Genomic DNA, 13,550 nt, shown 5'->3' on the forward strand with positions numbered 1-13,550 from the left:
TCACCAATTTCACTCTGAGAAAGAAAACACCCTTTTCGTTTGAAATAATTCAAAGAATATAATACATTTTATTCTTTCACTATGCCGCCATAATTGGCATCATATGCCATCCTAGAACCTTAGCTGAGTGTTGACTCTTGTCAAGGGCTCCCATGTAAACACACATAGGCACAACCATGATGGCAGGTTTTCGTTGTGTTTGGTTTTGTTTCATTTTTGTGCCTCATTAAAACCTTGCAGGAGAGGAGAAACTGAGGGAATTATTTTGAATTCAGAGAGAAAGAAAGTGAGGCTCCAAGGGTGAAATGACCTTCCCTAGGGGTCAGAGCTGACGACAAAACTAATGTTTCTAACTGCAGAGCCCCCTTAAAAGTTCACTTTTAAGTCGTACCACCATTCAATTTCCTGAATTCTCTGGACTCCTACCGCCATTCAGTTGTGATTTTTTGTGAAAGTGTCATTGGTGTTCCAAAAGTTTAAAGTTTGATTTAGAAAAATAGGATTAAACTATTATGTTAATCTTAAGGAACTGCCATTAGCACTTCTTTATAGTACAATACTTACTTTCAGAGAAAATTGCTAATCTTCTTCATTTACAGCTTAATTCCACAGTAAATCTGCCATTTTTGCTTCTTTCTTAGTCTATTTCATTTCAAAAAGCAGTTCAGCGGAAACATTCAAATATTTAATCGCATAGACAGAAATGTTGAATAGATAGAAATGTTGAACCACTGACATACTACTGTGTAAGTCTTATTTTTTGTCAAGTTGACACTATTCATACACAGTGGATTTCTTAATTAAAAGCCACAGTCTGAAGGAAAATGACGGAGAGAGTATCATTTTAATCAGTCATTCTTATGCACGGTGTCATGCCATCAGAAAAATAGGACTGGGCACTCCTCCAACTAATACAAGTATAATAGGAGGAAGGGGAAACTTACCTGGGATGCTATATCAGAGCGCTGCTCTGAAAAACTCAGAAACAAACTCAGAAAAATTTGCAAGTTTTCCTTTTGCCCATGGTGAATGCAAAGAGGTATCAGGAAACACACATGCAAAAGGTATCTTTTAAACTAGCTTTCAGGGGTGAGTGGGTGGCTTAGTCAATTAAGTGTCTGACTCCTGATTTCAGTTCAGGTCATGATCTCAGTGTCCTGGGATTGAGCCCCGGGTTGGGCTTCTGACTTAACATGGAGTCTTGCTTGTCGCTCTTCCTCTGCTCCTTCCCCTGTCTGTGTGCATGTGTGCTCTCGCTCAAATAAAATCTTACCAAAAAAAAAAAAAAGACTATAATTTTCAGTTGCTATTCCCTGTTGTTGTTTCAGTGTTATCACAGTAATTTCTATGCATGCATTGTTTATATCTAAATTAAGCATGGAGTAATGTAGATCAAAAAGCTAATCTCAAAAAGGGAAAAGCAAAACTATTCTGTTTATGACCTAGCAAAGACTTTAATCCATTTGTTTCAATTTCTATGTTAAATACCCCCAACGCACTATGGCTTTGATATTTGTGATCTGGGCAGCAACCTACGGGCCTTTAATGAAAATATGCCTAGAAGAGGAAACTCTACTGGAATATTTTTCTCCAATTTCTCCTTCATTCAGTTGCCATAGCCTCTTACCACCTCCAATGCAGAGTTGCCAGACTGCAAACTACACAACGAGAGGGGAACAATGACCATTCAACAAAAGGGAAAAACACAGATGATGCATTTTACTGAACATTGTCCCACTGCCTCTAAGAAAACTGCTCTACTTCTCACTGGAACGTACTGTGAGAATAATTTAAATGGAAATGCACTATCCTTGGTAGTTAATTGTCACGGAAGGGCCAGAATGGTCCTAAAAGGATTTTGGCCAAAAATGGCAGCTACCTGATCTAGAAGGTTTCCACTTTAAGATGTTAATGCCCAATCCATGATCCATAATATTTAAAACTGTAATTTGAAAATGGAAGGAATCTTGATGTACAAGTGTTTGTCAACTAAATGGTCATCAGCCCTGGATTTCCTTACATAGCAGGCTCTCTCTTGTCATGGTCAGTATTGGCAAATGATCACCTTGAAATTGCTTTTTTATTTGAAAGTCATAACCAGACACAATATTAACATTTCTACAAATAAAGATGGTTAGCAAGTAATGCACTGGATTTCAAACACAAGATGTCACACACTCTGAGATTCCATGCTGCCGGGGACCCAGTGATCAATGCCTAGGCCCTGCTTCTCTTCTTAAAAAAGGACAACTTAAAACAGGGAGGGTTGAAATCAAGAAGTCTAGGGAAACAGAATTGAAATGAAGACATGATTGGCAAAAAGGAGGAGGACATAAGACCAAGTAACTTTGAGGTAGAGTGGGCTACAGCGAAGTTATGGACTTTGAGGACAATGATTTTCATCAAAACCCAGCCCTGCCATCATTAAATATGGGACCACGGGCAAATTTCATTTCTCTCCTCCTTACTTTCTGATATATAAGTGGGCCCAAGCATACCTATCTTGCAGAACTTTATAAAGATTAGAAGTATTATATACAAAAATGCTCAGTGCATTGATTGCAAATAGGAGGCATTTCAGACACAATAGCTGTTATATTATTATTTCGGTAATACATAATATTTCAAAATTGGCTTTCCAAGTTGTTTTTTGGAAATTAGAAAATATTTTTCTATGAAAACAAGGTAATTAATTAAATTGACTAATAATAATAATAATAATAATTAATACTTATTGAGCACTTCCCATTTACTTATTAAGTCTGAACAACCAGGAAACAAATACCATTTCCATAGGTGCTTTGCAGTTAATGAAAGCAAAACACAAAGAGGCGTTGCTCAATGTCACCTAGCAAGTAAGGAATGGACCAAAATATCAAAATGAGGCAATGTGGCCATGGTGTCCTCTGCTCTAACCTGCTTCATTATTCCTCTGCTCTAAGCTGCTTCATTATATTGTCTCACTGGTGATTATTAAGCGTGATTTTTCATCAACCCCTCAGAAACCTATTTATTTTTAACACACTTAAACTACAACATGCTACCACAGTTTCCTATTTTTGTTAACAGATTTATTGAGCTATAACTCACATACCAAAATTCACTCAACTAACTTTTACCATACAGTGATTTTTAATACAGTCAGAGTCATGCAACCATCAACTAGTTTTAGAACCTTTTCATCATGCCAAAAGTAACCCCTTACCCATTAGCAGTCACCCCCCTCACCCCATCTCCTCAGTCCCTCGCAATCACCAAACTACTTTCTGTCTCCATGCCTTTGCCTAATCTGGACAGTTCGTGTAAATAGAATTTTTTCCCCCTAAAGATGAATTTATTTATTTTAGAGAAAGAGAGAATGTGTGCATGAGTGGGGGGAGGGGCAGAGGGAGAGAATCTTCAAGCAGACTCCCCACTAAGCACAGAGCCTTGATGCGGGGCTCGATCACGACCCACGAGATCTGACCTGAGCCGAAACCAAGACACTTAACTGACTGAGCCACCCAGGTGTCCCAGACAGTTCATATAAATAGAATCATCTAATAGGTGGTCTTTTGTGACCGGTTTCTTTCACTTGGTGTAATGTTTTTAAGGTTCATCCATGTTGTACCATGCATCAGTACTTCATTTCTTTTTATTGCCATTGTGTAGATACACCATGTTTTGCTTACTCATTCATTCATCATTTAGATGGGCATTAAGGTTGCTTCTACTTTTTTGGTATTATTAATAATGCTATTATCAACATTCATGTACTTATTTTTGGATGAACGTGACGTTTTTATTTCTCTTGGGTATATACCTAGGAGTGGAATTGCTGGGCCATAACTGTTTAACTTTTTGGGGAACTGCCAAATTGTTTTCCAAAACGGCTGCGTCCTTTGACATTCCCACCAGCAATGTTTGAGGGTTCCGATTTCTGTATATACTTGCTAACATCTGTTAATGTGCATCTTTTTTGTTATAGTCATCCCAGTGGGTGTTAAGCAGCATCCTGTGGTTTTGATCTGCATTTTCCTAATGATGAATAACATTCAGCATCTTTTCATGTGCTTCTCGGCCATTCATAGATCTTCTTTGAATAAATGTCTATTCAAATCTTTTCCCATTTTAAAACTGGGCTGTCTCTATATTGAGTTATCAGAGTTCTTAATATATTCTGGATACAAGTCCTTTGTCAGATAATGACTTGCAAATATTACTTCTCATTCTGCGGATTTTAATTTTACTTTATTGATGTGTTCTTTGAAACATGAAAGTTTAAGATTGATGAAATCTAATTTATATATTTTGCCTTTATCACTGTGCTTTTGGTGTCATATCTAAAAAAAAAACATTGCCTAACTCAATGTTATAAAGACTCACTTCCGTGTTTTCTTTTGTAAGTGTTATAGTTTTATTTCTTACTTTTAGGTTTATTTCCGTTTTGAGTTCATTTTAGTGTATAGTATGAACTAACTTCATTTTTTCGCATATGGATATCCAGTTGTCCCACCACAATTTGTGAAAAGACAATTCTCTCCCCACTGCATTGTCCTGGCACCCTTGTCAAAAAGCAATTGATCACAAATGTAAGAGTTTATTTCTGGACTCTCAGTTCTGTTTCACTGATCTATATGTCTACTCTCTGGCAGTTTTAAAAATCATATGTAAGAAAAGAGTGACAAGGGAAAAGAATATACTCTCTCTTTTATGTTTACCCATGTGGTTATCTTTAGTAACGCTCTATTTTCCTTCATGTGGATTTATGTTACCATCTAGTGTTTTCATTTCAATCTGAGCAACTGTGTTTAGTCTTTATTGTAGAGCAGGTCTGCTACTGGGAAATTCTCCCAGTTTCAATTTTTCTAGGAATGTATTAATTTCTTCTTTATTTTTGAGATCGTTTTGCTAGATACAGAATTCTTGGTTGACAGCCTTTTTCTTTCTGTATTTAAATGTCATCCCACTGCCTTCTGGACCCCATGGTTTCTGATGAAAAGTTAGCTGTTAATCATATTGAGGATCCCTTTTCCAAAATGAGTCCTTTACATTTTTAAGAAACTCATTTTGTTTTTGGCTTTTGACAGTTTGACTATGAAGTGTCTAGGTATGTTTCTTAAGTTTATCCTACTTGAAGCTCACTGAGCTTCTTGGATGTGTAATGTTTTTCACCTAATTTGCTATGTTTTTGGCCATTGTCTCTTCAATATCCTTTCTGCATATATTGTTATACTTGCCAGTGCCCCCACACATTGTTTCCTTCATTCTCTTTTCTTTCTGTTCTTTAGTATGAATACTTTCAATCAACCTATCTTCAAGTTTGCTGATGATTTCCTCTATCAGCTCAAATCTGCTGTGGAGGCTCTCTGGTGATTTTATACTGAAGGTGTTATACATTGTGGCTCTAGATTATCCATTTGGTTCTGTTCTATGTTTCTATTTCTTTATTATTGTCCTCTATTAAGTGAGCTGTCATTGTCATAAACTCCTTCAATTCTTTAGATATGGTTTCCTTCAGTTATTTGGATATATTTATGATACTGATTTAAAGTCTTCGTCTAGTAAGATCAGCTTTTAGGCCCCTCATGAATAGTTTCTATTGACTGTATTTTCCTATTATATATATAATATTATATATATATATATATATATACACACATATATATATATAATAGATATATACACACACACAAGTATATACTATTATATATATATACACTCATATATATACATATATATGTATATGTATACTTTTCTGTTTCTTTGTGTAATATGTAATTTTTGTTGAGACTACACATTTTAGATAATGTGGCAACTCTAAAAATGAGATCTACTCTCCCCCAGCATTTGTTGTTGCTGATTTTTGTTGTTGCTACTACTTGTTTGTTTAGTGACTTAGTTGGTTAATTCTGCGAAGTCTCTTGCTCTGTTGTTATGCATGACCACTAAAGCCTTTTCTTGGTTAGCTTAATGGTCAGCTAATGCATGGTCAGAGATTTCCTTAATTGCTTGAACTAGTAACTCTTCCCTCCTTTTGTTGAGAGGCTGTGTGTGAGGTTTGGAGCATGCCTGCAATGTTCAGGCAGTTTACAGCTCTGCTCTAGCCTTCATTTCTTGCCTGTGCTGAGCCTCAGAGTCAGCCAAAGGCAAAGTATCGGGGTACCCTTGGGTATTTCCTGGGCACTCAGCCCAGAGCGTACATGCATTAGAATATACATCCCCGGGAATATGTCAGAGCTTTTCAAAGCCCCTCATGGGCATCCTTTTCATCAGATTTTCTTTATTAAGCAATTTTCTTGTAGGGGGCAGGTTCTCATTTGCCCCAATATTTAAAAAATTGTCACTGATCCTTTTGACTAACATCCTGGGACAAAGCTACACTTATGAGCAAGGTCAAATAACAACATTGTCCTGAGAATAGGGCTTTCCGAACAGCACAAGATAGGTCAAATAGTGACAGTGCTCTGGATATGAAACTTTGTAAAAAGTCCCAAACCTAATCTGCTTATACTGATGCCCACAAGGCTGTGGTCTTCATGGTCTCCACAGCTAGTGTTGTGAGACTGCTAGTTTTCAAAGTTATCTGGAGCTGGGGAGGAATGGATGAGAGCAAGTCAAGTTACTACCCCACAAATCCTTCTATTCTTACTGAGGCTTAGCAGATTTTCTTGAATAAATGTTTCTCAAATTGCTGCAACTCTTTGGTTAATGTACAGAGCCCTACAAATGTTGATTTTGACAATTTTTCTCAGTGCTCTCCTCACTTTCATGGAGGGGCAGAGTTACAAAGATGTTCCCTCTGCCATCCCGAAATCCTGCCCCATCCCCCAATATTTTATAAGCATAATTAAATACTTGAAATTTCAACAGGAACTCTGGACACTCTAAATATCCTTCCCTATTATATAGGAAAAATTTCTAGAAAAGAATGCCCTCGAGGAAGAAGAAATGCCCTTGAGGAAAAAGAATGCTTTGAGGAAGAAGAATGCCCTTGAGGAAGAAGAAAAAGAGAGGATCTTTTTCTTCTTTAGGCATCCCTCCCAGTGCAGTAGCAATACAAGAGAATTTCCCCCACATTCAGGGAAGGCCAACAAGGATGCTGTGCCAACTGCTTATATGTAAGAAATGTAAATGGTATGATTTTTATATCCCTGGGACTTCTGACACATCTATGAAACAACTAGAGAAAAGAAACTTTATAGAAACTTCTACAACAAACCTCATTTATGAGCACCTACCATGTAGCAGATACTGTGCTAGTTGTGAATATGACAAACATGGTCCCACTATCTTAGAGCATATGACCTCAGGGGGCTACACAGAACTAAAGAGGTGATTAGAATACAGTATCGATGCTTAAAAAGAATGTATAAGGTGCTTTTGGCTATATACAAAGAAGGACCCCTAAATTATTCTCTTAAAAGAAATGACCACTTCTCTAACATCTGAAGGACAAACAGAAATTGGCTGTGAAGGGGAGAGGAGAGAAGGAGAAAAGGAAGGGGTAAAGGGAGGTGAGGCTATCATACGGGATGGTCTGCTGGGAGGAGGAATTTTGGCTAAATTAAAAACAGTAAAGGGCAGTAGCAAGAAATATGGACACAGTAATAAATGTGGAATTTTGGGTAAAGCTGAATCCCTGACCAAAACTATAAAGTTGGAAAGGAGTATCAACCATGGGATTACATGGTGAATTAGCTTTCACATTGAATGTTAATGTCTGCTGGAGATAGAACAGAATGAGTGGAAAATCCATTTGGGGAGCACAGCTTTGGTTTTAACAAGAAGACTTTAACAAGAAACCTTAACAGCAGCTGAACCAGAGTAGAAAGATTTTTTTTAGAAAATGAATGACAAGAAAGGGAAAACAGAGAGCAGAGAACAGTGTTTGGATCTGAGTGCATGTCCCCAGTTCGCAAGGACACTCAACACTGGAGGTCACTCTCCAAACATCCATTGTGCCTCTTCCTCCTTCTTAACACTATCCTGATTTAGTTCACATGTTCACTTCCATCAGGTAATCCACTGGACTTAGAAAAATCTGACCTTTTCCTGGCTTCAGGAGTTGATCTATTGGTTTAAAGATAATCTCATAGTCCCTTGCCACTAATTCATCCAGAATGAATATGTGACTTAATTGGCTCATTCAGACTGAAAGAAAAGATTTTTGTTCCCCGGTTGATGGAGAGGTACACTCCCTCTTCTGCTGGAAGCTTGCTGCCACAGCCTGTGGCTAGCTACTTGGCTTCTCAGACTTCTTTGTAATTGTGAGTACCCATGTGACCCGGTTATTATCACCAGGACAAGGTCTCCTAGGAGGTTTCTAGAAGGCCATTTTGGCCTGGTGGGGTGGCTCAACAATGTTATGAAGCTCTCAAACACTTTCTAACCTTCCAGTCCAGCGGCTGTTGGCAGCCATCTTGACTTAAGCAAGCGCAAGGACAGAGCCCACCAGGGAGGAAGTGCAGAGACAAGAAAACCTTCCACCTGGGTGCACAACCCCTGAAGTCTGCCCTGCTGCTAGGCTAGGCTTCCTTCACCCATGTCAGTCAAGTTCCTTGTTGCTTAAGCCAGGTTCTAGTTGCATTTCTGTGACTTGAACTTGAAAGCATCCTAAAAGCCACAGTAGGGAAATAAACTCACAAAGAGACCAGAAGAAGATTAGATGGTAGAAAGAGAATCAGAAGAGCTCAGTGTGATACAGGCTGAGGTAGGATGAAATTTTACAATGGGAAGAACTGCTGACAGTGCTAACTGTAGGAGCTTTAGCCAGGATGATGTTTTTCCTGTACTATTTCTGCTTTGGATATAGAACCTCTTTAAATCAATCTGCATTCATGGTCACCACACCATGGTTTTCTGACTTATAAAATATTCAAAGTCTGACTGATGGCAGCCTATTTTATAATTAGATTATGATGATTATAATGTGCTTTTACAATGAAATACAGAATACATGCGGTCAAGACTTATTTAATGTAGGTAAATTGATGCTATATTGAAACTTTCTTTCTCCAAGTAGAAAAAAAATTCTTCAGTGAAGTCTTATAAGTATTATAGATATATTTTATTCAAAATGTTCTTTAGCAAAAAAAAAATTGAAAAATGTAAAATACTTAAAAGTAGAGCAAACAGTATAACTTCCATTATCTGTCACCCAGATCCCGAAATTATCAATATTTTGTTACTCTGCTCTTCCGTTCCCATCTCTCTCAGATAAGTGAATGTAGTAGCTACACTGCCAGTGGTAAAAACGGGCCTCTTGGTTCTGCACTTACGTATTGTACTTTACCCACCTGCACGGGCCAGGCAGGTGATGGCTAGACTAGGACTGCTGCCCACAAGCTAGACCAGCACAGTGGTCAAACCTCATGACCTTTCCAAAAGTGGAAACATATTAAGCATAACTGAAGAGAAGGAGGAAGAGCAGCTGGGAGTAAGGGAATGAACAAATGGGTTTTATAATGGAGGGAAATCCAGCATCATATCAACACCTCAAAAGAGGCTCAGGGCAAGAGATGGTACTGCCTCTTAGCTCAATTATACCAGATGCCTGAAAAGGTGAAGCCATATATTTCCAGCACCACTCATACTTTTGGAACCTGATGAGATCTAATGGAGGCCTGCCAACCTGAGTGGTCTTGCCTTGGGAGCTATTTTCAAATGGTATGATGATGGATTGGACTAGCTGAATGGAATGCGAGTAACATGCTAATGTCTATTTACTGTTATGATCCTTTGTTATAAGGGACGCATGGCAAAAAACAAAACAAAAACAAAAACCAGGGGGTGACCTGTGGTAGAACGGGGCCCCTAGATAGCCTCAGGATGGGGCTGGTTGCCAGAAAGACCAAATGATTGGAGTGTTAGAACTTTCAGCCCCACCCACCAGCCACTGGAAAGAGGAAACAGGTACTGCCTATTAATCTCTCTAAAACTTGAACAGCAAGATTTGATGAGCTCCTGTGTTGATGAAAGTATCCACACACCAACAGAAGGTAATACCCCAGTTCCATGGGGACAGAAGTACCTGCACCCGGACCCTTCTGGGCCTCATCCTATGCACTCTTTATGTGGCTATTCATCTGTACCCTTTATAGCATCCATCACAATAAATGGATAAGCCTAAGTAAATGTTTCTGAGTTCTGTGAGCCACTCTGGCAAAATAATCAAACCCACGGAGGGGGTTGTGGGAACCTCCAATTCACAGGCAATCAGAAGCACAGGGGACAACCTGAACTTGCAATTGGTGTCTGAAATGGGGGTGGTCTTTTGAGACTGAGCCCTTAACCCGTGCAACCCGATGCCATCTCCAGGTAGATAGTGTCACAATTGAGTTAAACTTGTAAGACACTCTGGGACGCCTGGGTGGCACAGCGGTTAAGCGTCTGCCTTCGGCTCAGGGCGTGATCCCAGTGTTATGGGATCAAGCCCCACATCAGGCTCCTCCGCTGTGAGCCTGCTTCTTCCTCTCCCACTCCCCCTGCTTGTGTTCCCTCTCTCTCTGGCTGTCTCTATCTCTGTTGAATAAAAAAAAAAAAATCTTTAAACTTGTAGGACACTCAGCCAGTGTCCCCTGAGAACTGGAGAACGGCTTGGTGGTGTTGGAAAACACTTACCGGAGATGTAAAATCAGCTGACAAGAGACTGTGTTTTCTTATGTATGAACAATGACTATATGGCAGTTAGATTCTCAAGCTGGACCACTGAGGCCCATCGAACCTATACGGTAGATGATATCTTCTACATTTTTATTAAAACTATGAGTTAATTTACCTCCCATTTTATTAATACATCTAAGAAGAAGAAAGAGCTTACCAAAGCAATCATAAACTTCCAGTCAGCCTCTACCAAAATTACAAAGTAGACATTCTTACTGTTTGAATTTAATTTACCAATATAAAAGCTTCCAATTTTTCTCTTTGTTATTGTGGGTTTTTTTGTTTTTTATTTTATTTTTTTGCCATTAAGTTGTTAGGATCACTCAGTTTCTCCGTCCTATAAATCTGTCACAACATGTTCTAAAAATATTTGCCTTTTTATTTTTTCCATTGACTCAGAAGTAGTGGTTCTCAAAATGTGATCCAGGGATACCTAGGGGATTCCTAGACCCTTTGAGGGGTTCTGCAAGATCAAAACTATTTCCTTAATAATATAAGGATGTTATTTACCCTCTTCATACTCAATCTTTCACGGTGTACAATGGAATTTTCCAGATGCTACTTAACATATAATATCACCACTCTAATGGATGTATATGTGAAGTAGATATGAGAACCCTCTTATCTTTTATTATTCCAGACATCAAAGAGATTTGTAAAAATATAAAACAATCCCACTCTTCTTACTACATTTTTTGTTTTGAAAATAAAGTTATTTTTTAACTTATAAGATTTATTTATTTATTTTAGAGAGACAGAGAGCAGGGGGAGGGGCAGAGGGAGAGAGGAAATCTCCAGCAGACTCCCTGCTGAGCACAGAACCCAATGTGGGGTTTGATCTCACGACCCTGAGATCATGAGCTGAAACCAAGAGTTGGACACCTAACCGACTGAGACACCCAGGCGCCCCTTAGTTATTTATATTAACATGTAATGAAGTTTTGTTATTTCTAAAGAATTCATAAACAAATATTACATTTCTTTTAGTTTTAATTTCTAATAATTGTATTGTTAGACATAGCCCCCAACACACAGACTCCTCAGCATGCTCCATCATTTTTAAGAGTGTAAAGGAGTCCTAAAGTCAAAATGTCTGAGAACTGCTCTTGAAGAAAAATTCCTTTCTTCACCATCTACACTGAACTTTTGGCTACTGGGATGAAAAGATTCTTTTTGCAACCTTTTTGCAAATGTCACTGGATGTAAAATCTATCTCCTCTCCGACATTCCTCTCTATGTAAGCGTTCTCTGATTTTGAGTAGGAAACATGATTAGGGAGGATGAAGTCTACGTCACTCACCTTCACTAACTCCGTGTAGCCCGTTTCTTTGGGGGTCCACCAAGGCTGGGCTTTCAGTCCCTGCACGTTGTAGAGAGAGCGCTGCCACACAGACGCAAAATGGCCCCGCTTGTGCCCAAGCTCGTACCACTTATATGCCTGAAAGAACAGAAAGACTGAACTATGTACACATGGAGATTTCTACTAATTAAAAAATAAAGAATCACTTTTGTAACATTTAAATAAAGAGTTTGCTAGTCAGGTGCTCAAATCTGTTATACTGGTGAAAATACCATTATTTGATCGGGGTTCTGATAAGGATGAATTATTATTATAAACGCACGTCTGCATTTTATTTTCACTCTGAGGCTTCATGCTCTCATAATGCGGATTCGTGATGCATGCATTTTGGTTTTCCTCGGAGCATCCAGCACAGAGTCTAGGACTTATTTGTCAAGTGGATAAATAATATAAGAAACCAAAATGGATTTTATCTTTTAGCTTTCATTTCTCAGGTTCTACTTTTATGTTTCCTTTAAAAGGAAAGGATTATGATTTTAATAATTTCTTCAAAGATACTTGCATTTACTGAATTGGACTGCAAAAAGGAAAAGCGACATCTTTTCGTATGTACCTTCTTTCCATGTCTGCATTTCAGAAGCCGGCCCCAAGGTAACAGAGTATAAATCCTTCATTAAATTAAGTAGGGAGAAAGGAAATATCATTCTGAGCTGGCAAGAAATATAGCAATAGCCCATATTAGACTTTTTAAAGGGGAATTTTTGTTCCTTTTTGGGTTTTTTTTTTTTCTGCCATGAGGGATAACATTTGTGGCTTTAGGCTCGTTGTAACATGATACAACTTGCCTCCAAGACTAGCCTTTTCAGGGACAGCTGGCTGCACAGTATGCTGCTCCATATGTCTCCTTTCAGTGACACCCTCACCATATGCTCCCCAGGGGCCCTCCCCACAAGGTCCCTGCACCACGCACGCTCGCTCCATTGTCTTCAGGCTGGAAGACGCTCCAGTACTGTACTGAATAGCATCACCTTCATGACTCTAAGTCTGAGCTAAGGATGACTTTTTCAAGAGTGATTTCAAATACACACTTCAATCAATTAAACACAGGCATTTAATATCAGATTAAGAAGATAGTCAAAAAGAATATCTTCGTAAAACTCCAGATATACTTTACTTTTATTATACTATTTTTAAAGATGTATTTATTTCAGAGAGTGTGAGTGAGCACGGCGGGGAGGGGCAGAGGGAGAGGGAGACAACTTCCAGCAGACGCCCCGCTGAGCGCGGAGCCTGACGCAGGGCTCCATCTCACAACACCGAGATCAAACCTGAGCTGAAACCAAGAGTCGGACGCCCAAATGACAGCCATCCAGGCACTCCCAGGTATACTTTAAATGTATAAAAAATATTACATTTTAAAAGTCTTAGAATTCTTAGGTCAAAATTTCCTTCATTAGAAAAGTCAAGTGTGATAACGATACTACTTCGTATTTCCAGTAACACTTTTCAGTTTCTTTGACTTTTTAAGTTATTTCTGTCTCACTTAAATTTAGGATTTTATTTCCTGTACCTTTCAGGGTTAAAGTGAACGACAATATTAATTACC

At 38.6% G+C, this 13,550-nt stretch overlaps 1 protein-coding gene across 14 annotated transcripts in view; it reads right to left on the reverse strand.

The window, feature by feature from the left end:
- The window catches only part of ASPH (aspartate beta-hydroxylase), a 210,232-nt gene that overhangs the window by 29,043 nt on the left and 167,639 nt on the right, over window positions 1-13,550 (reverse strand). For all 14 annotated transcript variants that reach the window (XM_057308038.1, XM_057308049.1, XM_057308035.1 and 11 more), the window contains one exon: window positions 11,945-12,082. In XM_057308038.1, the coding sequence (XP_057164021.1) occupies window positions 11,945-12,082 (138 nt within the window). The remainder of the gene's footprint in view (window positions 1-11,944; window positions 12,083-13,550) is intronic.

The sequence above is a fragment of the Ursus arctos genome, unplaced genomic scaffold (genome assembly GCF_023065955.2).
Source record: "Ursus arctos isolate Adak ecotype North America unplaced genomic scaffold, UrsArc2.0 scaffold_6, whole genome shotgun sequence".
NCBI lineage: Eukaryota > Metazoa > Chordata > Mammalia > Carnivora > Ursidae > Ursus > Ursus arctos.